Genomic DNA, 23,797 nt, shown 5'->3' with positions numbered 1-23,797 from the left:
ACACAACTCTGAGCCTCCAGTCTCTCCAAGGTTGTGCTAAACAAATAATGTCTGTGGAAGAACTGTATAAAGCATTGTGTGTTTTCTTGGGAGAAGGAAATGATCCACTCCAAGACTCTTGCCTGGAGAATCCTATGGACAGAGAAGCCTGGCGGGCTTCAGTCCATGGGGTCGCAAGAGACGGACACGACTGAGCGACCAAACCACCACCTCGTGTTTTCTATGTTATTTGTATTGATTATGAGGACCATATTTCACGACTACTCTATCGCCCTCAGATCAAACCGTGTGTGTCCAAGGGTTCTGCTGTAACAGAATCTTGTTTGGGGTCAATTTCTAGAAACCTCTTTCTCAGTTTCATGTGCTCATGTTAACACAGCAGGTCAGTACAGTGGCGCAGTTCACTCACAGTGAGTCAGCAGTGAAAAGGCCGATCATTCAGAGCCTCCTAACAAAAGGCAAGGGACCTCATACACATTTTTATATTCATCCTTTTCTTATTCAAGCCCCAGGTCGGGAATTTGTGAATATTGTGGGTATTTTTGAGTCTTTATCTTGGTTTAAAAAAAAACAAGATGAGCAAGAAAAAAAGTAAACTGAAGTGTAATTTTATTTTTTTTGATGGTAAAAAGCAGATAACTCTGCAGTGATTTGGCTCAGCCCTTCTCCTTCCTATTGCACAAGGAGGCCCCTGGTACAGAAATGACTGCCCCAGACTGAGCAGGGACCACAGCCGGGGTCTGAATCTTTTCACATGATCCAGCTGAACTGGACAAAAGCACGATAACCTCTCTTAGGAAAACGGTCATACAGAATCTTACGCACTATTTCAGAGAACTCCGTGGGCCCTCTGAAGACCTTGTCCATGAGCCCCAGGTGAAGAAGTTTGAGGGTAAAGAAAGCATTAGTTGGTTAAGACTCTTCACTGTAGCAAAGTCATCTAACCTGTAGCCACATCACAACTTACAGCTGTTAGTGGCAGTTGTCAACGCTGAGGAAAAATTACTGTTGTACAGAAACCCATGTCCTAATGTGCTGTCATTGTTTATTTCTGGTCTAGCCTAAACTTTGCTCAAGGCAGAGATAACCGTTCCTTCTTCTGAATGATGACAAATATAAACATATAAATAGCCCTTTAGATATTTGAAGGCGTGATTTTGGGGCTAGGAGGTTAATTAGGTAGCAAGTATAGCAAGAGGTTATTGAATATTCGGTAGAAGGACTTTAAAAACAGGTAGGCTCCCCCTACCTGAACTCTGGATGGGCTATGGGGCCTTGAAAGCAGAGCACACACCAAATGATTGAAACCACATGAGTGGAAAAAGCAGCCTCCAACGGCCTCCAGGGTTCCTTTCAAATGGCTTTGAACCTGAAAACTTAGTACTTAACAGTTTACTAAGTGGAAGAAACAAAAGGGAATCAAATTCAGATTAGAATAAAAATTTATTTTGGTAAAGAATTATATATATATATTTTTTAGTTTGCAAAAACAGAAAATACTCATATAAATTACCAGCCCAGAGCCTGGATTTCCACTGGATCAACCACATGAAACAAGAGTCTGTCATTTCTTCTTGCCAGGCTTAGGGGCCTTCTCCAGGCCTTGGATGTATTTTCGAGGCAGCCGATACTCTTCTACAATCCGAAAGGCAGAGACTCCTCAGTGAGGTTTGTGCATGCTCTCCCCGCCCACCCCGTCCCTCTGTCTACAATGACCCTCCTCTGCCCCGACTGCCAAGGTCCCCGGGTGGCACAAGCGGTAAGGAATCCGCCTGCCAGTGCAGGAGACGTAAGAGATGCAGGTTCGATCCCTGGGTTTGAAAGATCCCCTGGGGAAGGACGTGGCAACCCACTCCAGTATTCTTGCTTGGAGAATTCCGTGGACAGAGGAGCCTGGTGGGTTACCATCCAATGGGTCGCACAGAGTGGAATATGACGGAAGCAACTCAGCATGCACGCCGAGGTCCCCAGCTGCACAGCCGCCTCCTGGCCCTCCCGCCCCACTCTGTTCACTCCAGCCTTCGAGCCTCAGCGCAAACCGTTTCCATCACGTGACCTGCTCTTCTACACCCAGCTCACACGCAACCCCGGCAGGATGGACCATACATCCTCATACCTCGAGGCTGAGTCTCCCAGCAACTTTCTTGCTGATAACTACTTTCTAAGTGTACTTCAGGCACTTGTAATTTTCTCGTAAGGGAGAATGCGTGTGTCTGAGTGCAGTTACGTGTTTATCTTTTTCCCTCTGTATTTCACATGGAGCTCTTCACTTAAAGGGGTGCAGTTCTAAGTCAACTGCTGGGTACAGCCTGAGACCATAAAGTAAGCTTGCTTATTGAGCATTTACTATGCGCCAGACCTTGGGCATGAAAAAGGTAAGGCCTGTGATTCAAGATGCTCATTCTAACAGGGAGTTCAGACACAGAATAAATGAGCCCAGTTATAGACACTAATCAGAATATAAACAAAATTGGAAAGTGTCATGTTAGCAGTTTTTTAAATGTCAATTTAAGGAAACAGAAAATTAAAAAATGGGACATGTTCTAAGACAGGCTTCCTGTGGCCCCTGAGCTGGGCCAACGAGCCTCTAAGGCTGCGAGAGGCCACTCGAGGTTAGGGGACTACACGGAGGGAAGCAGCCAGGTGTGAATGTGGGGGTGCAGGCAGGGAACAGCCAGGAGACCAGCAGGGCTGAGGCCTGGCCTGAGAGTCAGGGACCTGCCAGAGAAGGTGGAGGGAAGATGGGGCTGGACTGGGTGGGTCTTGTTTAGTGAACTTAAAGAGTTTATTCCGCAAATCAAGGTTCGGAGCCCAACTACAGCACTGAACAGTTGAATTATCTCAGTACAAAGTACTGAACCTGTTTCCTCATCTGCAAAACAGAAACGGTTCTTCAGCATCAAGCCTGAAAAAAGCCCAGCAAAGTGCCTAGCAAAGCTTGGGTGCTCAACAAATGTTTTATAAAGAAGGAAAACCAGAAAGAAAACTTCTCCACTAGGATGGTGGATAAAACATTGAATTTGGGGGCTAAAAGATAAAGGGCAAACATTAGTTCCACCTCTCACTGGCTGCTAAAAGCCATGTTTATGGTAAACTCACTAGAGGGACTTTGGTAGGAAGACCTCTGCCTAGTGATACTGACGTCTCTGCTTCTTCAGGGGGATGCTCACCCAGCAACAGCCGGCCAAGGTGGTGGATCTGGTTGCCCTGGATCTGAACCTGCAGGCTGTCCTTGAGCCCAGGGGCAGCAGTGACGGTGGTGCTAGCCTGGCAGCGCAGCTGGAGGGTGGCAGCCATGGAGCACGGGTCCAGGCCATAGGCCTCCAAGTTCCGGACCACGGTCACCTGGTGAAACAAAAGACTGACAGTGGGCACAGACCACATGCCCTCCCTCCCGAAACCTTCCAGGGCCTCTGCAGCCTCCTCACCCTACGTTCACCATCCCCACAACCATATCTATCCATCCAAATAACTAATTTTTGTGCTTCTAAATTGAAGTTTTCTTTTTACCTCATCCAATACAGGAATACCTCAGAGATTCTGAGGGTTCAATTCCAGACCCACCATGATAAAGCAAATATTACAGTAAAATGAGTCACATGAACTGTTTGGTTTCCCAGTGGACATGAAGTTACATCCTCATGCAAATCAAACCACAGTGACGTACCACCTCACACCAGTCAGAATGCCATCATTAAATTCTACAAATAATGAATGCTAGAGAGGGTCTGGAGAAAAGGGAATCCTCTTACACTCTTGGTGGGAATATAAACTGGTACAGCCACTATGGAGAACAGTATGGAGGTTTCTCAAAAAACTAAAAACTGAACTACCATATAATCCAGTCATTCCACTCCTGGGCATATATCCCAGCAACACTATAATTCAAAAAGACAAATGTACCCCTATGCTCATAGCAGTATTATTTACAACAGCCAAAACATGGAAACAACCTACAACAGATGAATGGATAAAGATGTGGTATGTGGAATATTACTCAGCCATTAAAAAAAAAAACAAATCTCAGTAATCCAAGTCTATGCCCTGACCAGTAGAAGCTTAAGTTGAATGGTTCTATGAAGACCGATAAGACCTTTTGGAACTAACATCAAAAAAAGATGTCCTTTTCATTATAGAGGACTGGAATGCAAAAGTAGGAAGTCAAGAAACACCTGGAGTAACAGGCAAATTTTTGCCTTGGAGTACAGAATGAAGCAAGGCAAAGGCTAATAGAGTTCTGCCAAGGGAACGCACTGGTCATAGCAAACACCCTCTTCCAACAACACAAGAGAAGACTCTACACATGGACATCACCAGATGGTCAACACTGAAATCAGACTGATGATATTCTTTGCAGCCAAAGATGGAGAAGCTGTATACAGTCAGCAAAACAAGATCGGGAGCTGACTGTGGCTCAGATCATGAACTCCTTATTGCCAAATTCAGACTTAAATTGAAGAAAGTAGGGAAAACCACTAGGCCAATCAGGTATGACCTAAATCAAATCCCTTATGATTACACAGTGGAAGTGAGAAATAGATTCAAGGATTATACCTGATAGAGTGCCTGATGAACTATGGACGGAAGTTCATGACACTGTACAGGAGACAGGGAGCAAGGCCATCGCCAAGAAAAAGAAATGCAAAGAAGCAAAATGGCTGTCTGAGGAGGCCTTACAAGTAGCTGTGAAAAGAAGAGAAGTGAAAAGCAAAGGAGGAAAGGAAAGATATTCCCATTTGAATGCAGAGTTCCAAAGAATAGCAAGGAGAGATAAGAAAGCCTTCCTCAGTGATCAGTGCAAAGAAATAGAGGAAAACAACAGAATGGGAAAGACTAGAGATCTCTTCAAGAAAATTAGAGATACCAAGGGAATACTTCATGCAAAGATGGGCTCAATAAAGGACAGAAATGGTATGGACCTAACACAAGTAGAAGATATTAAGAAGAGGTGGCAAGAATACACAGAAGAACTGTACAAAAAAGATCTTCACAACCCAGATAATCACGATGGTGTGATCACTCACCTAGAGCAGGACATCCTGGAATGTGAAGTCAAGTGGGCCTTAGGAAGCATCACTATGAACAAAGCTAGTGGAGGTGATGAAATTCCAGTTGAGCTATTTCAAATCCTAAGAGATGATGCTGTGAAAGTGCTGCACTCAATATGCCAGCAAATTTGCAAAAGTCACCAGTGGCCACAGGACTGGCAAAGGTCAATTTTCATTCCAATCCCTAAGAAAGGCAATGCCAAAGAACGCTCTAACTACTGCAGAATTGCACTCATCTCACACGCTAGTAAAGTAATGTTCAAAATTTTCCAAGCCAGGCTTCAGCAATACATGAACCGTGAACTTCCAGATGTTCAAGCTGGTTTTAGAAAAGGCAGAGGAACCAGAGATCAAATTGCCAACATCCACTAGACTACTGAAAAAGCAGAAGAGTTCCAGAAAAACACCTACTTCTGCTTTATTGACTATGCCAAAGCCTTTGACTGTGTGGATCACAATAAACTCTGGAAAATTCTTAAAGAGGTGGGAATACCAGACCACCTGACCCACCTCTTGAGAAACCTGTATGCAGGTCAGGAAGCAACAGTTAGAACTGGACATGGAAAAACAGACTAGTTCCAAATAGGAAAAGGAGTACGTCAAGGCTATATACTGTCACCCTGCTTATTTAACTTCTATGCAGAGTACATCATGAGAAACGCTGGGCTGGAGGAAGCACAGGCTGGAATCAAGATTGCTGGGAGAAATATCAATACCCTCAGATATGCAGATGACACCACCCTTATGTCAGAAAGTGAAGAAGAACTAAAGAGCCTCTTGATGAAAGCGAATGAGGAGAGTGAGAAAGTTGGCTTAAAACTCAACATTCAGAAAACTAAGATCATGGCATCCAGTCCCATCACTTCATGGCAAATAGATGGGGAAAGAGTGGCAAAGTTTATTTTGGGGGGCTCCAAAATCACTGCAGATGGTGACTGCAGCCATGAAATTAAAAGACGCCTACTCCTTGGAAGAAAAGTTATGATCAACTTCACATATTAAAAAGCAGAGACATTACTTTGGCAACAAAGGTCCATCTAGTCAAGGCTATGTTTTTTCCAGTGGTCATGTATGGATGAGAGTTGGACTATAAAGAAAGCTGAGCACTGAAGAATTGATGCTTTTGAACTGTGGTGTTGGAGAAGACTCTTGAGAGTCCCTTGGACTGCAAGGAGATCCAACCAGTCCATCCTAAAGGAAATCAGTCCTGAGTCTTCACTGGAAGGACTAATGTTGAAGCTGAAACTCAAATACTTTTGGCTACCTGATGCAAAGAGCTGACTCATTAGAAAAGACCTTGATGCTGGGAGGGGTTGGGGGCAGGAGGAGAAGGGGACGACAGAGGAGATGGCTGGATGGCATCACCGACTCAATGGACATGGGTTTGAGTAAACTCTGGGAGTTGGTGATGGACAGGGAGGCCTGGCGTCGCATTCATGGGGTCACAAAGAGTTGGACATGACTGAGTGACTGAAGTGAAGACACAGAAGCAGACTCACAGGCACAGAGAGCAGACCTGTGGTTGCCAGAGGGGAAGTGGTGGGTGTGGGAAGGACTGGGAGTCTGGGATTAGCAGATGCAAACTAGTATATAGAGGATGGAAAAAGAACAAGTTCCTACTGTATAGTACAGAGAACTATATTCAATATCCTGGGATAAACCATAATGGAACAGAATATGAAAAAGACTATATATATATATCACTTTGTATTCAGCAGAAATGAAAAGCAACATTGTAAATCAACTGTCCTTCAACAAAATATCTTTATAAAGTTATGCTTTCACTATACTGTTAGCTGTGCAATAACATTATATGTTAAAAAACAAAGTATATACCTTAATTTTAAAATATTTTATTTGTGAAAAGTGCCACCCATCACCTGAGCCTTCAATGAGTTGTAATCGTTTTCACAATAGTAACATCAAAGATCATGGTCACAGATCACCGTAACAAATAATAATGAAAAAGTTTGAAATATTGCAGGAATTACTGAAATGTGACAGACACAAGAAGTGAGCACTGCTGGTGAAATCGCACCAACAGACTTGCTGGACACGAAAGTTGCCACAAGCAACTTTCAATTGGAAAAATTTTCAATTTGAAAAAAAAAACACTGTCTGCAAAGCATAATAAAATGAAGCACAATAAAACAAGGTTTGCCTGCATACGTCACATATTACATTTAGTGGGACAGATACTCTATCCCACACAGAACATATACTTTTGTTTGTTTGTTTGTTAAGTTGCTAAGTTGTGCCCAGCTCTTTGCAACCACATGGGCCGTAGCCTACCAGGCTCCTCTGTCCATGGATTTCCCAGGCAAGAATACTGGAGTGGGTTGCCATTTCCTTCTCCTACATATGCTTTTTCTAAAGTTTTTTTTTTTTTTTTTTATGGAGAATTTAAAACATAAATAAAAGTAGAAGAGTACAATGAGCTCCACGAACCCATCACCGATTCCAACGATTCTCAACTCATGACCAACCTTGATTCATCTATATCCCCACCCACCCGCAATCCTATGTTACTTTAAAGCAAACCCTCCTAGAAATCCCATCTACAAATATTTCAGTATGTATCTCTAAGAGATAAGGGCTCTTTTTAACATAAAAGCAAAACCATCACTGTATATAATTACACATTCAAGAAATGGTGGCTACTGCTAGTTATTAAACTTATCATCACTTGGTTCTCATTTATTGAATGTTTATATGCCAAGCAGTATCTAAATATCTCACCTACATATATTCTTTCATTTGATCCTCACAGTGCCTTATGAGGTAGGTATTATACCCATTCTTCATATAAGGAAACTCAGGCAAACATGACATAAAGCATCGTGCTCCAAGTCAAGCAGCAAGGCAAAGCCATGCTGGAACCCAGTCTGTAATCTCAAAGCCTACACCCATAACCGCACACTTCTAGAGTCTGTCTTTTGGGATTTCTACCCAATAATCCTATTTCTGTCTTCTCAAGACAGACAAAATAAGTGCAGTCCTTTTCCCAAGACAAAATAAGTGCAGTCCTTTTCCCAAGGACAGCTTTACACATATTTGAGGACAGATGTAATTTGTTCTGACGACTGTGTTGCCAAGCTAAACAAGCTCAGTTCCTTCAGCAATTCTTTACCAGTTATTTTCACTGAACAAGGCCCAAGAGGTAACAGAAAAAGAAGAGCTGAAGGTCCATAGCAGAGTTCTAAGAAAAAAATAAATATAAGATCTTGTTTACTTCTAGAACCAGGCTCTCAGAAGTTTCCTCACAGAAAATCCTACAGGACAGTGAGGGAGGGGGTCAGCTTCACCTGTTTTACACAGAACCCAGCCCAGTCACAGAAACAGGTGTTTCCTAAGCAACTTTCGAGGTGTTTGAGGCCAATCTGAAAATCTCCAATCACATCAGAGAGACTAGAACTTGGCAGGAAGGTAAATCACCATCTTCAAACGCTGTATCTTTTAAAAATTACCTTTTTGTTCGAAGCTCTCTGTGCTAGGGTGATCTCAATTGGGCAGACCCTGCCTTTCTTCACAGTGGGCTCTTGTCCCGGAAAGGTCACTTGATAGGCAGGCTGCAATCTTTCCAAACATCTGAAATGGGAGTTAACGAGTGGGAGGCTGATATGGCCAGCAGAAGCCATTTCCTCATAGCTCGCGCCCAGCAGGCGGCTGGATGGAAGCTGATCTTGCAGGCAGTGGTTCGCCTCTGGCTGCAGAGTGGAATCACGCAAATCAACTAGGGAGCTGCACCCCAGACCAACTGAGTCAGAATGTCTGATCACGAAGATCCATTTTTTACCACTGTGCTGCTGTAACTGCTTTACACCACTGGGTGGGTTTCTGCAGTGCAGCAGAGTGAGTCAGCCACGCGGATACAAGGATCTCCGCTTCTTTGGATTTCCTTCCCGTTTAGCCCACCACAGAGCACCAAGCGGAGTTCTCTGTGCTACAGAGAAGGCTCTCAAGGAAGAGACTATTTTTTTTCTTAATCTCCCCAACGTGCAGCCGCAGCGGAGACCCACTGACTCAGGGAAGGAGACGTCTGAGACGAGCCCCTGGAAACTGCCCACAGGTCTGGCCTTCTGAAAACCTGCCCAGCGGCCTTGCAGCAGATTTCTGTCTCAAGACTCTACCTTACCCAGCCGGATAAAGTACAGCTTCACATTTCTGACAGGTTCCAATCATGCACCTTTTCTAGACGCCTTTACCAAAAGGAATTTCTATCTTTTGTCTAACCAGATTTTCTTTTGCTAGCATGTATATTGGGAGAGACAAACTTTTTCTATGAAGAGCCAGATGGTAAATATTTTAGGCTTTAAGAACCATATGGGTCTCTGTTTAAATCACTCAACTTTGCCATTTAGCAAGAACACAGAGTAGATGTTATATAAACAAACGAGTGTGGTTGTGTGCCAATGAGACCTTATTTACAAAAACAGGTAGCAGGCCAGATTTGGCCCACAGGCAATAGCTTGCTAACTCCTGATATAAATTATTTTCGGTTTTGGTTCCATGGAAAAGAAAAGGTTTAAGAATCCTTCCTTTGAAAAGACTTTAAGACAATCCCCACCCCCCACTCCCACTTTCTTTTTGTTTCTCTTTTTGAAATTAAGGGGAAGGGATGGAAATGTTGGAGAGGGGCTGCCAATCCCCACTACCTGCTCAGGAGACTGTCCCACGGAAGCTTCCTGACCGTGTGCTGTTCATCCTTCTCTAAGATGCAGTCACAGAGGATGGGATCCAAGTTCACGAGACTAAAGGGAAAGAAGAAGCAATAAATAGCCCCAGGATTCATCTCTTACGTGTTGTTCATGGTCAATCAGGATTATTGGAACCAATTAGGGGTTCACAGTCCAGGATGCAATGTATTCTCTGGATGGGAGGTACACATATGCTTTCCTAGAATAAAGGAGAAGTAGGCAGTGGAGGGGAAAGTGGTATGGGGAAAAAAATGCGAACACTGGGATCCCTGGCTCAGTTATGTTATTAACTAACCATGATGAAGCCAGCAGTTCCCAACTTTTGGATGACAAGGGTGTCTTCTGTAATTAACAACAACAACAAAAATTAATGGAACACTCATTTAGTGGTTTACCTTCTGTATCCACTTACTAAGAAAATAGAGAATACCATGAAGCTAAGATGGCTTTGGTAAAATTTTTTGAAGTTTGCATTTTGTTCCTCACAACAGCATCTGCATTTGACAATCAACGGTAGATACATATGTTCAGGTCACTCTTGTTGTTTAGTCACTAAGTCATGTCCAACTCTTTTGTAACCCTATGGACTGCAGGCTCCCAGGATTCTCTGTTCATGGGATTTCCCAGGCAAGAATACTGGAGTGGGTTGCCATTTCCTCCTCCAGGGGACTTTCCCAACCCAGTGAAAGAACCTGGGTGTCCTGCATCAGTAGGTGGATTTTTTACCACTGAATCATCAGGGAAGCCCCAAGATACATATGAGATGATGCTTCTTCAGGCTGCAGTCAGTGTGGACAGTATATATAGATCTGACTACCCTCACCACAACTCTAACTGTCCACGGCCTATGGTTTAGAAGCCACCGGACTTGGTGTTCTAGAAGGCTGAGACCCCCTGCACCCCGCCCTCCCAGCCACCTCCCACATCTGCTGAAGGTGAGTGTGGAAAGACACAGGGCAAGCCCTCCTTCTCATCCACTCACTTCTTGTTGTCTGCATCCACCAGGTCGTTTTTCTTGGCGTAGTTGATGACGACTGTTCGGACTTCACTGCCCTCCAGGACACTCCCTTTCCTGGGTGAGAAGCGACCAGGAGGTTACTCACGCTGTGCTGGGGGACAAACCGCAAACGCCCAGACTCACTCCCTGCTCAGCAGGGCGCTGTCCTCGGCTCGAGCTCTGCCTTCTTCCCTTCTCCTGCCTGAGGCCTGCAGGGCCGCGTGAAGAGTCGGCATAGGCAGAAAAGGGAGAGACCTACTCTCTCGCTCACTGAGTCCGGAGACCACCTGCCCAGGGGAAGGAGGCTTGAAGCTGGGTCTGGGGGAGGGGGAGGAGAGGGCAGAGCAGGTTTCGCCAGTCACAGAAGAGCACCACTCAGGCTGAGAGGGTTATCGGCCAGAACACCAAGCAGGCAGGAGAAGGGCTGCTCTCTGAAAACTCACTTGTGGCCAGACTCCTGGAAGAGCAGGGTCATGCTGGCTGGGACACAGTAGAGGGGTTTTATATCTGGAGGGTGATAGGGCTGTCCCCTGCTACCCTCCTGGATTGTCTGGGAGGTCAGGGAGGGCTCGGGTATGACGAAAGATGTGATCCTGAAACCCAGCAGAAGGAAAGAGAAAACACATTTTATACTAGTGTCTCAGAGCTCCCCAGTCCTGGCCCAGGTGCCCCGGGGCCAGCTGAGCTGCGGTGAGCAGGCCCCCGGCACTCACCTCGGGTGCTTCCAGTCCACGGCCACAATGCTCTCCACCCCTTTGCTCAGCTCCTGCACCTGTATAATCTGCTCCTGCTGCATGTGCTGCAGGAACTTAGAGAGCTAAGGGAGAGAGGGCCAGCAGTAGGGGCCTCATCGACTCCGCACAGGCGCTGAGCACCTACAGTGTGCCGGACGCCGATCTAGGCGGGGCCTGGGGGGACGTGGGACAGTCCCTGTCCTCGTCCAGCTAGGAAGCGAAGGGCCCCGTCCTGAGGGCTGGAGACTAATGGGTGGAGCCTTTCGGAACTCAGGCTGGGTATAAAGGGCTGGGAGGGAGAGAGGGGAGTGGGTACCCACCCAACTGCCTCAGCCCCGGGAGAGCTTTCTTACCCCCACTATACCTGGAATCAAAAAGCTTAACTCTAGCATCAGCCCTGCAGACAGGGCTTCCCCACGTCAACCAGCTCACGCCACGAGCGCCCGACACAGCTCCCTGTGTGGGTATGCGGAGAAGGGACCCACTTACCTTTTTGTAGCTTGACTTCTTTATGTCCAGTTGCCGTCCTTCGGGGCTGATGGCAGATGGAAAAGGCAAGTTAAGCTAACAAAGCAGTAGGGTGAGACCTGCCTAACACTGAGAGGAGGCCGTTTCCTCAGCCTTCCTCCAGGATGCTTGGAAAGAGGCCGCTGTTCCAGAACTTTCTGCTTGGTGGCAGCATCAGAAAGAGGTAAAGACTTCAGATACTCTAGACCCTTGCTGTCCAACACACTTTCCTGTGAAGACGGAATGTTCTCTGCTATCAATGTGGTGGCCACAGGCCACAGACCACACGTGGATATTAAGCACTTGAAATGTGACTAATGTGACTGAGGAAATACAGTTTAAATTTCATTTAATTTTAATTTAAATAGTTGGTGGGGTGGGGGGAATAGGAAAAAAAATAAATAAATAAATAGCCACACATGGTTCATGGCTACTGTACTAGATACAGTTTTAGATTCCTCTCAAACTAGACGATCTTCTGTGTCCTCAGAAGTTTCACCTCCAGGTAAGTCTTTCTAAAACCAAGCTCACTGAGGCAGCCAGGATAGAGCAGGATTTGGCAAACTACATCCTGCAGACCAAATCCAGCAATACCCGTTCATCTACCGTCTACGGCTGCTTCAAGGCCACAGTGGCAGACGTGCGCAGCTGCAGAGAGACTGTAGGGCCTGCAAAGCCTAAAATAATTACTATCTGATTCTTTATTGAAAAAGCTTGGAGCCTCTGCCCTGTAGCTGTTAGTTTTGGGGGAGAAGTCCCTAATGAAAGCTCCTCAGAATGTACATCTTCTCTGAATATGTGATAGGCAATAGCAGTTTGGATTCGCAGGGATCCTTTCTAGAACCCATCCCAGGTTAAGAACCTCTACCCTAGAGAACATTCCAGGATCCCTTTTCCCAGTTACTTGCAACTCAGCAAGGTCAGGACAAATTACGAAGTATCTTGCCACACACTCCAGACCTCACGCTTGTATAGAATCCCTTAAAGAAGCTCACAGGAAGAGGAAGAGAATCACATTAAAATCATTTTTTAAAAAAACAGCAAAACTCTCAAAAAGAAAGAAGTTCAGACTTAGGGTGAAAATCAATAAGCAAATCTCCTGACATGGTCATATTCACTGGTTGCTTGTGAAATGTCAGGCTATTTGCTGTTGATGGCAACCTTACATGTGTTGGGAATGAGGGCGCTAAGAAGCCTGGTTACAGGTTCAAATCCGCCCTGCTCCAACACCCTGGGAGCTGGCTTCCAGCCCAGCTTCAAAGTCCAGAAGTTACCCACACGCAGCAACACTCTCTCTGCTGGTGGCTTGTGTTTGGGGGGGTGGGAGGTCCCTACTGACTGTTCCTTCTGACACAAGTTCATCCAGCCCGCCTACTCTTCAGAAAAGCATGAGCGGGTTGGCACTTTCAGACAAACAAGCTGCCCAGGACACTTCCTGGCCCAGATTCACCAGAGCAGAGGGGGGCTCACAGCACCTTGGGAATTTCAGCCTCATTTCCTCAGCATCCTGTCACTGGCTCACATTTAAGCTTTTACAACTCAGTATCTGCCAGATCAACCCTCCACTTCCTGCTTTCAACATCATGCTCCTCAGACAACTCCCCCGTCGGCCTTGTCCCATCCAACCACCGAGGAGCAGGAGAGGGCCCCCCTGCCCACGCCCCCCAGACCCTCCGTACCAGCAGGAGAACATGTGGCTACCCAGGAGAGTGCTGGTGAGCAACGGGAGGTCAGCTTTTCTGACACAGCACTTCAAAGCATGCAAGAAGCATCTCTGCAGCAGCTCGTCCATTTGCTCTGCAAGGAAAACACGAGGACCTCATCCTTCCGGAGGGATGCAGAGGCCTGCGCGGCGACAACCCCCCTCAACCCCAGGTTCTGAGGGAGCCTGCTGCCTGGCGCCAAAGCGCCTAGACTCTCCAGAACACGGGGCCTCTGCAGAGGGCTGACCCCAGAGAAGGCAGCAGGTCACACGGTCCCACCCGGCCAGACGCAACACTTCTCTAACAGAGAAGTCAGAGCCGGAGAAACCCTGGCGGGCTGTGCAGCTGGGCTCAGGGAACCCGGGGAAATGTGACTCATGTGAGAAAGGCTCCGAGGTGAGACAGCAAAGCGCTGGGCACCACCCTGACCAAAGCCAAGGCCGTCTCCCTCCCCCCCAAGAGGCCTGGTCAGAAGCAGCACAGCGCACATCAGCCTCCTGTGCTGGGAGAGAGGCCCTTCCACCCTCAGAGCTGTACCCTGAAGGGTCTTGCTGTCCGTGGGGTCCACGTGCAGGCCCCCAGGGCCGGGGTCTTCCATGGCTTCTGACGGGGACTTCTCACACCTCCGCTGGACCTCCTCCTCTTCCTCCTCCTCCTCCTCCAGGGTCAGCTGCCTCATGTCGCCCTCCAGGGCGGTGTCGGCCTTGACACATCCCTTCCCTTCACTGAGATCGGGGGCGTCCAGGGCCAGCGGGGCAATGGACGGTGGACTGGATTTGTTTCCAGATCGCCTGCAAAAACCTCACGTCAGAAACAGTGAGCAGCAACCACAACACCCTCCAACCCTGGTCAGGGGGGTCAGCGGGGGTCCAGGGAGAATGAGAGTCACAGGCAGGGGTGTCCAGGAGCGGCCAGAGAGCCTGGGCGTGCACCTCAACTCTGATTCCAGTTTGGGGCCCAGAGAAGTCCCATGCCTCAGTTTCCTCATCTCTGAAATGGGGAGAGGAATTCTTGCCTTCTCCTTATCCCAAAGGAATACTAATAATGTTAACAGGAATTCAGGGACAGAGAAAAATTAAAGACAATATAGTTATATAGAAGCCCCCCTCCAAAAGTATTCCCTTCATATGAATTAAAAATAAAACCACTTTGAGTTAAATAACAAAATTAAGACTGCAAATGCATCTGTAGTACCAGTGGTGGAATACAAACCCAAGGCTGAGGGTAGAGAACAAAGTACAAATAACTGAACTGCTCAAGACTGCAAAACAGCTGCTTCTGTGTTAAACCAGAATGGAATCTAAAACAGATAAATGACAAGGACCTGTTGTATAGCACGGTAACTATATTCAATATCTTATAATAAACTTTAATGGAAAAGAATCTGAAAAAGAAGATATATGCACACATCTGTATCTGGAATCACTAGATAGACACTAGTGATCACTAAAATCACTTTGCTGCATGCCTGAAACGGGCACACTGGAAATCAACTACACCTCAATTTAAAAAAAAAGGAAGCCTAACCTGCAGAGCGGAGATGACAATGGTTCTATGCCATCAAGCCTTCTGAAGACAGGATGGTAAAAGCAAAAAGCTTTACCTTAACTAAGATTATGCAAGTCAAACCAAGTTTACTAACAGCTGCAGCAAGGCTTTTAATGAGGCTAATAGTGAGGCCAGAGCGCATGTTCAGGCTACTCTGATCATGTAAATACTGAACGTATTTTCAAAGAGTGGGAGGATAGGGGACGAGGCAGCTGCTGATAAAACGATTTAGACAACAAGACCTTAATTTCTCACACTGACAGAAAACAAGGAGCTGGGAGCTTGTGAGTAAGCAGCCTGCAAACATCTGCTGAGACCCAGAAGGATGAGGCTGTATGTCCAGCAAAGCAGTGTCCGGCTGACACTTGTAAAATGAATAACTCGAAGACTGACTAAAAATGTAACAGGTAAATCTATACCGACAAGCCACAACACTTGGCAAAGGACCAGGTACGCTGCATTTGAGAAGAGTCTTATTTACTATTTCGGTTAAAGGACAAGAAAATAACCAGAAAATAAGCTCTGATACAGTTCCGGAGAGCAAGGGTCACAGTGAGAAAGGGCAACTTCAGTAATGAGGAGGCGATCCAAAATGTAAAAATTAAACAACATAACAGTAACCAGATTATCACCCAGGAACCTGAGGAGCTACTCTGCTTTGATTTGGATTCAGAAGTGAGAACCTCTGAGCCCTCATCAAGGGGCCAGAATATGCCTGAATGTACAAGGCAGAGAAGGCCAGAGGGACCAGTGCTATAACACTAAAGAATGTCGCTGTGCTGGGAGAAGACAATCCCGAAGGCCTTCTTCAAGGCCTAGGATTCTACAAATCACCTAGAAAATAATTAGTTCTCTGTAATTTCCTCTCTACAAAGGAAAAAAAAAATCTTTTCTTCACATTGAGCAAGGAAATTAACATCTGTGATCAGCAACTGAGGACAGGCAGGGACCAAAACCCTGACTTCTGAATCCAGGCCCTGGGCTCTCTGCATCCACCCAGCTTCCCTGTAAACCAGAAGACAGGCTGAACCCACCACAAGTGGTCCTGGTAGGTGTGGAGCACAGAGAAGCCCCTTCCCTTCAAACCCGAGGTCAGCATCTCAGCTGTGGACATCACGGCGACTCCGACGGCAACGGGGGCTCTGAGGAGGAGACAAGGGTCAGGAAAGTCTTCCAGGGGGACGCCCGCCAGACCGGCTTCCTCACGTGCTCAAAGTACCACGGCTGCAAATCTGAAGCACCCACTTATACCACAGAACGAGAACTCACTGCAGTCTCAGTCCTCTTTAAATTACCTATAAATGTGACTGTCAAAGAGTCGGACATGACTAAGCTACTAAAACACACACACACACACACATACCACACATACGACTTTCAAAAATTCCTTGACCAAATATCCCTTCTGGGTAAGTAACTCATCTACTGATATTATCACTGTTTTATCCCTATTACAAATCAAATACAGACAGGACTCAGGAGGATATTTAAAAGTTTTCTTTCTTTAATTTCAAAAATATAAATTGTTCGTGCAGGTTCAATCCCTGGTCAGGGAAGTAAGATCCCATGTACCACACAGGAAGGCCAAAAAAAAGGGAGCGCCTTCCTATTTGCAAGTTGAAAAGGGAGGTCTTTCCCGTCCATAAAGTAGGCTGCTGAGTGCCACCAGGAGGAGAGAAGAGAGATGTGAGGTACCAACTAGAGGCTCCTTCTGAGGTGGCTCTTATAACAGGGCTTGCTCTGTGTAGCCATCTAAGAACTGAACGTGTCCATAATATCCAAAAAGAGAAGACCACACATTTACAATAACTACAAGAAACTTCCAAAGCCCAAATGGGAAATCTCTTGTCATCCCAGTGTTACTCAAGCATTGCTCACACACTGCCCGTAAGGACCGGCTGGTGTCTAGCTGTCGGACAGTAGGGGAATATAAAAGCCCAGCAAGGTTGCCTGGACCCAAGGGAAAAGACTCAAGGGCTGAATTCCCAACACCTGAACTGCAAAAAAATACCTGCCAATCTGGTGGCTCCACTTACTGTGCCCATGGATCAGCTCCTGCCACAGAATCTTTGAATTTGGCTTCTTTCCCAGTTCCTAAAAGAAGGGTCTTTGTCTTCCACCTTTGGAAGGGTCAATGGCTCAGGAACTTCAGTCTCAAATACGGCTTGCAGTTTTAATAAACTCCCTTCTACCCTCATTCTCTGCCACAAACCACCCAGGCTTCATTCCCACATACATTGTAAATGTCAAACTAAGCAGGCCAAATACACATTTCCATCGTTTTCTCCTACCTGGGATAGAATACTGGGGGGAAAAAACAATAATATCACCATTCTTTTCAACAGCCAAGTTTTCCTGCAGGTACGCAGGAAGGGAACCTTCCTAGGCGCTTGGTGCCAAAAGGTTCAAGGACAATAGGAGACCAGGAGCAGCGGAAATAAGATCTTTAAACACTGACCCACCCCCCCACCCCCAAGGCCTACAATCTTTCTCCCTCAAAAAGCAGTGAGTAAAATAATGAGATGTCATTTTCCATTCAGGATGACATAAATGAATATAACCCATCATATCCAGTGTCGGTGAGCACGTGTGGAAACAGGCTCCATACACCCTATAGGTGGAGTGAAAACTGATAGGGTGTTTGTAGGGCAACAGAAGATGTGCACGATCGCCAGCCAAACAGCTCTGCTTCTTAGCATCTGCTTTAGGAAAATACTGGCACCAGTGTCCCCAGAAGCATTAGGAAGCTCTTGTTTGTGACAAAGTAGAGGCCACCACAGTGTCCACCGGGAGACGAGCTTCTCCATCACCCCACAGCGGGTAAAACGATCCAACTTATCTGTGCTAGCTGACACAATGTTCACACTACCTGAACTGAAAAAACACTAGGGACAGAGTTTGTTTGTTTGTATTTTTAAACACACACCCCCCACCTCACACATTTTATATGCACGTGTACATGTGCACTGCAGAAGGCTGGCGAGGCTATGCATCAGAATGATAATGCTTACTTCTACAGAAAAGAATTATGGGCTGAGTGGGTTTTGATTTTCCGTAACCGTTCATATGATTATTCCCTAATTTATTTTAAATAAATTTTATTTATTTAGTGTGCTATGGCCAAACCACCCTATAAATAGGATAAAAAGAAAATCACTGAATTGTACAGTTGAAATAGGTGAATTTTACAGTATATAAACTATATCTCCCTCAATTAATCTATTAAAAATAATTAAAAGATGAAGATGATGTGGCTGTCAGACAAAAATAGTCTTGAAGTCATGGAAGGCAGGAAAGCAAGAAAATATCACAGGAGACTAAGAAGACATGACAACTAAATGCAAGCTGGCACCCTAGAGTGGATCCTTGAACAAAAAAATTTTTTTAAATACATATACATAGTGGGAAAACCAGGAAAATATGAATAAACTCTGTAATAGTGTCAACAGGATTGAACCAATGTTAATTCCTTAGTTTTGGTAACCGTACTGTGGTTATATAAGATGTTGTCAAGACAAGAAGCTGGGTAAGAAATATATCAGGACTCTGTACTATCTTTGCAACTTGTCTGTAAATCTAAAAAAAAAAATTTTTTAAGGAGAAAAAAATACATTTTATAAAAGGAGAAGCAGCAGCAGGAACAAATATACTTGGCCCAGATGTGTGCACACTCCACAGGCTCACTGCCAATCCCACTCTCGGGATCTTTGAGAAAGAATCTGTTTTCTCTTTTAATCCTTTACCCACAAGCTGTGAAGCTGTCATTCCCGCCCCTCCCAAGGTTCCCCTAAGTGTTCCCCCAGAGGCACCGCTGACGGCCCAGTACCTGTTCCCCACCAATGCTACGGCACAGAGGTCGCCCTTCTGTACTTGAGGCAGGCCAGCAGGGGGCACCACCAGTCCCGGCAGCATCAGATCTGCAGCAAACAAAAGCGTCACAGCTAATTCCACAGTTCACATCATCGTTTATTCATTCAGTCAACAGACGTTCATTAACTATGAACTGTGTTATTCATAATGAAAGTAGAAAGCAGCAGTCTGAGTATCAGACCACCCTTTGGGAAGCTAGCGGTCAAACTGAAGGACCAGGCTGAGGGTCTAGTTTCCGTGATCTATCCAAGTCTGGTTTCCCCAAGTCAGCTTATCAACCTAAAGGATAGCCAACAGCGTTTTACAAGGCACTTCATGTCACTCATCTTATTTAAGCCTTACAGCAGGATCTCTGAGGCCCACGGAGTTTGTGGAAGCCGCCAAGTGAGAGATGCAACAGACATGGGGGGAAATTCCATTCTTCAATCATATGAATGCACGAAATGGGTACATTTATTAAAGTAGTGGGTCTTTTTTGAAGTAGGTTTTAGACAGTATCCAGAATATAAGAAAATACTCTTACCTGCTCCCCCCACCAGTTTTTCAAGCACCAGAGGCCATGTGGTAAACGTTGGTAGAAGATCGGGATAAGACCACAAGGTATACACTGTCCAAAGAGAGGGTCAGAAAACACTTACTGCCAAAGAGTCAATCCTCCAGAGAACGGGCAAAGCCAAATACTAAGTCACGTTATCAAAATACAGAAAAGACACTCAACTCAAAGCTAGAGAGAGGGTTGTGGGGGGATGTCCAAAGAAGCTGCATTTTTTTTTTTAACTTACATCACCCCAAGTTTGTGAAGCAGTTTAGATGTCATATGCTATTCATTTTAGAATCTTTGCTTCCTTTAGCCCGAGAGAGATGATTCTTTACATACTGAGTTCTTTGCAGTAGTTTCTCTCAATCTGTGATCTTGAGAAGTTATCATTTTTACTGGTAGGAAGACACACATGAAGTGAACCACAGCTTTATGAGATTAACTGCCAAAGTTGGATATTTACACGTAAGGCTAAAACTAGTCGGAGAAGGCACTGGCGACCCACTCTTGCCTGGAAAATCAGTACTCTTGCCTGGAAAATCCCATGGGCGGACGAGCCTGGTAGGCTGCAATCCATGGGGTCGCTAAGAGTCGGACGCGACTGGGCGACTTCACTTTCACGCACTGGAGAAGGAAATGGCAACCCACTCCAGTTTTCTTGCCTGGAGAATCCCAGGAATGGAGGAGCCTGGTGGCCTGCCATCTATGTGGTCACACAGAGTTGGACACGACTGACGCGGCTTGGCAGCAGCAGCAGCAGCTAAAACTAGTGATTAGGTGTACATCTGCTTTTGCCTGTCCAGTATCCCTTTTCCCTACCCTGGGAATCAAGTGTCTCTTTTCCTGTGGGAAACATTCCATACAGCTTACATGAGACTGACTCCCTTCTTAAAGAGGCTGCAGCCTTGAACAAGGCAGAGACTTAAGATTAAAACTGGATGTCACTTGAGCCTTGAAGGCACCTATTGCTTCATCCGGACTGCAGGAGCAGAAGAAAAGGGCCACAGTGGATCAAAGTAGGGACAGAGACCCAACAGGGATTTCATTTATGACCTCAGAAGCACGTAATCCAAAACCAGAGCACCAGCCTATAAGATATTTTGAAATTTTTCCACGTTTATTATTTTTATTCCCTCTGTTTCTATAGTCATTGGCAGGGGCTTGTATGTGTACATACATACAAAAAGGGCTTGTATGTGTACAACAGCAAAGTGGGGTAGGGGTAGGGCCTGGGGTAGGAAACTGCACTGCATTGCTACAGCCAACTTGGGAGGAAGAAAAGCCCCAAACAACAAAGTAGATGTCAGCAGGAAAGGAAAAGAGAAAAAGACACTGATTCTGTGAGACCTGTGAGGAAAGCAAGCAACAAAATCCTGAGAGTCAGAGAGAGCCTAAGAAAGAATTCTGGTGAGGTATCTCAACCAAAGTCCATCACCAAGACAGCTGGGTATGGAGTTTAATTAATTCAGCTTCCTTCCCATCATAGTTATCTCTTCAGTATCTTAAGAAAAGTGCACTAGTGACAGTTTTAAGAAACATTTTTTACATGCCCTGAAACTCCAGTGGTATCCCTGGTAGCACAGCTAACAAAGAATCCACCTGCAATTCAGGAGACCCTGGTTTGATTCCTGGGTTGGAAAGATTGCCTGGAGAAAGCATAGGCTACCCACTCCAGTATTCTTGGGCTTCCTTGGTGGTTCAGTCGGTAAAAGAATCTGCCTGCAATGCAGGAAACCTGGGTTTGATCCCTGGGTTGGGAAGATCCCCTGGAGAAGGGAACGGCTACCCACTCCAGTATTCCGGCCTGGAGAATTCCATGGACTAAACAGTCCCTGGGGTCACAAAGATCTGACATGACTCAGCGACTTTTATTTCACTGAAACGCCACCCTTTTCAAGACCTCTGCTCCATTCCTGGTCACCCCTCTAGAAACAAGTGTTTCTTCAGCTTAGCACTTCCCTTGGCAACAACCCTGGCTTTGTGTTACCCTTGTCCCCCTCCCTTCTATAGCAGTTTCTGGTTTTGTATGATCCAATTCTCGGGACACAGAACACAAAAAATTCTTAGGGAGATCTTGCATTCATTTGTTTTAAGGAAGACAGGTTAATGGAAGAAACAAGGAGAAACAGATATTAGGCAGAGACCACAGTAACGGCATCTCCATCCCACTGCCATACCTGTTGGATACAGATTTTTCTCCAGTTCAAACAGGATGGGGTTACCACCACTCACGTACACAGTCACTGCATCTCCTCTGTGAGCATACAGCTTTACAATGTTGAGCTCTTCCTTTCCAGGCACTAACTCAGAGACCTGATCGGTTCCAAGAGTGGGGAAAACAGCTGCCACATCAGCCCGAAGCTTTCTCCTGCAGAGGGCACACGTACTGGTGTGAAAGCTGCCTGCATAGATTTTAATAAATACTGAGGACTCAGAAAGACTTACTATAAAGTTATGAGGACCAAGGAAGTCTGGTAGATGATGCCCTATTCTCACACACTCTTCCAAAACATCCCATTATCTTTCTCATCCAGTGTCTCATCTATTTTCACATGTTCCTGAGGCATGTCTTTCCACTTCACAAAGAAAGAAAGAAAAAACTGAGACCCGGTGAGCAATCCAAGTTAGCCTGCCACTGGAAACTCAGTCCTGCCTTCCTGACTCCACCCATAGCTCTTGGATCTGCGCCTTTCTCATATACGGCTGGCAAATCTAACAAGCTTATGATCAGACAGATACACCAGGGCATCAAGAATGACAACTAGAGAACACTGGTTCCCAAATCCCCAAGGTGATATCTGCGTTTGCAACACTGTCTGAACAGATACAGTTACCACGTATGTCTCATCCACTTCCACCTCACCCTCCATGTGTCTCTCCCGCCAGATATGAGAAGTGACTAGACACTTCTCATATACCTGTAGTTCTCTGTGCTCCACCCAATCTCTCCCAAGGGACTCAAAGCTCCAAGTAGGGCAGGGATCCCGTATTCCTTCATTTCTGCATCCTCCACGGCACTTTGAACAGACTGCAGTCAATACGCGCTGACTGAATTACGCTTCTGTGAAACTCACTAGACTATCCAAAAAAAGACAGCCTGGGAGATAACTCGGGCCTCCGCTCCCATTTCCACCCTCAAAATATGTCTAACTCACCCTTGCCCCGCTCTGGGGTCCCTTCTCCGGCTGTGCCCCTCGGCCTCCACCCCAGGTCGGCTGACCGAGCACAGAAAGGCTGCGAGCCGGCCAAGCTCGAGAGACGCCGGGGTGCCCTCGTGGGTAGGCACGGGCCCCTCTTCCCCCTCACCTGTCCGACCCCTTGATGGCCGTGTTGGACTTGACCCGAAAGGCCTTGGCAAACATGTCCGCTGGAAGGGCCTGGGGAAGAGAGGGAGACCACAGACGCCGCGAGCTGTCAGGAAAGCGGACGCACGGTGGCTGCCAGGCCCGCGGCCCTGGGGGCAGCCATGCTGGGGCCCGGCTGGGAAAGTGGCCCGGCTGGAAACCGGGCCCGCTCAGCTTCGCGGCCGCCCCTAGCGGCAAGGCCGGGAACTGAAGCCCGGAGGGCGGGACTGTGATTCCGGCGCAGAGCGGTGCGCCCCGCCCCTTCATTCTGGCCGCCTGGTTCTGCGCCTGCGCGAGCGGCAGGCGCGAGTCCCTTTGTAGTAACGCTTGGGGACGTGGTTCTGCGCCTGCGCGAGCGCCAGGCTCGGGTCCCACCAGAGATTCCGTTCATTTCCTTTCCATCAGCGCCGTGGTGTGTCGAGTAGGCCCTCTGCCAGCTCTCATCCCATTCAATTTAGTTTAGCTGCACAGAGTTAATTGAACTTTCGGGTTTTATTATAGTCGCAGATCTCTTGAATGCTTTTCTTAAGGGCTTTTGTTTATTAAGATCTTTACTTTTTTTTTTTTTTTTAAGATCTTTACATTTTATTGTAGACGATGGGCCACAGCTGGAATTCTCTCTGAGATTTTTCTCCTCCCTGTTTTTTTTTAATTTACATGATGTGATAATAACAAGGAATCCACTTTATTCCCAAATTTGACCTTCTACTGAGAGGGAAAAACTATACAAATGATCTTCAAATCTGTTATTTAAAACAGCTTTGGACATCTTTATGTACCTTTTACATTCAGGCTTTCCAGGTGGCTGCAG

General features: G+C 46.2%; 1 protein-coding gene across 1 annotated transcript; it reads right to left on the bottom strand.

The window, feature by feature from the left end:
* Positions 1 to 1,424: 1,424 nt before the first annotated feature.
* On the bottom strand, positions 1,425 to 23,171 carry EIF2D (eukaryotic translation initiation factor 2D). The gene is made up of 15 exons (XM_043485570.1): positions 22,949 to 23,171; positions 21,820 to 22,010; positions 19,628 to 19,711; positions 19,061 to 19,151; positions 16,269 to 16,376; positions 14,224 to 14,477; positions 13,663 to 13,780; positions 11,966 to 12,011; positions 11,456 to 11,559; positions 11,186 to 11,335; positions 10,728 to 10,817; positions 9,704 to 9,799; positions 8,516 to 8,636; positions 3,171 to 3,345; positions 1,425 to 1,635 (listed from the first exon to the last, which is right to left on the bottom strand). Exons 1-15 carry the CDS (start codon positions 23,002 to 23,004, stop codon positions 1,565 to 1,567), a joined length of 1,755 nt encoding a protein of 584 aa, XP_043341505.1. The 5' UTR covers positions 23,005 to 23,171; the 3' UTR covers positions 1,425 to 1,564.
* Between the last annotated feature and the right edge of the window lie 626 nt (positions 23,172 to 23,797).

The sequence above is a fragment of the Cervus canadensis genome, chromosome 13 (assembly GCF_019320065.1).
Source record: "Cervus canadensis isolate Bull #8, Minnesota chromosome 13, ASM1932006v1, whole genome shotgun sequence".
Classification (NCBI taxonomy): domain Eukaryota; kingdom Metazoa; phylum Chordata; class Mammalia; order Artiodactyla; family Cervidae; genus Cervus; species Cervus canadensis.
Note: the sequence above shows the minus strand (reverse complement) of the source record. Positions and strands in the feature narration are given on the sequence as shown.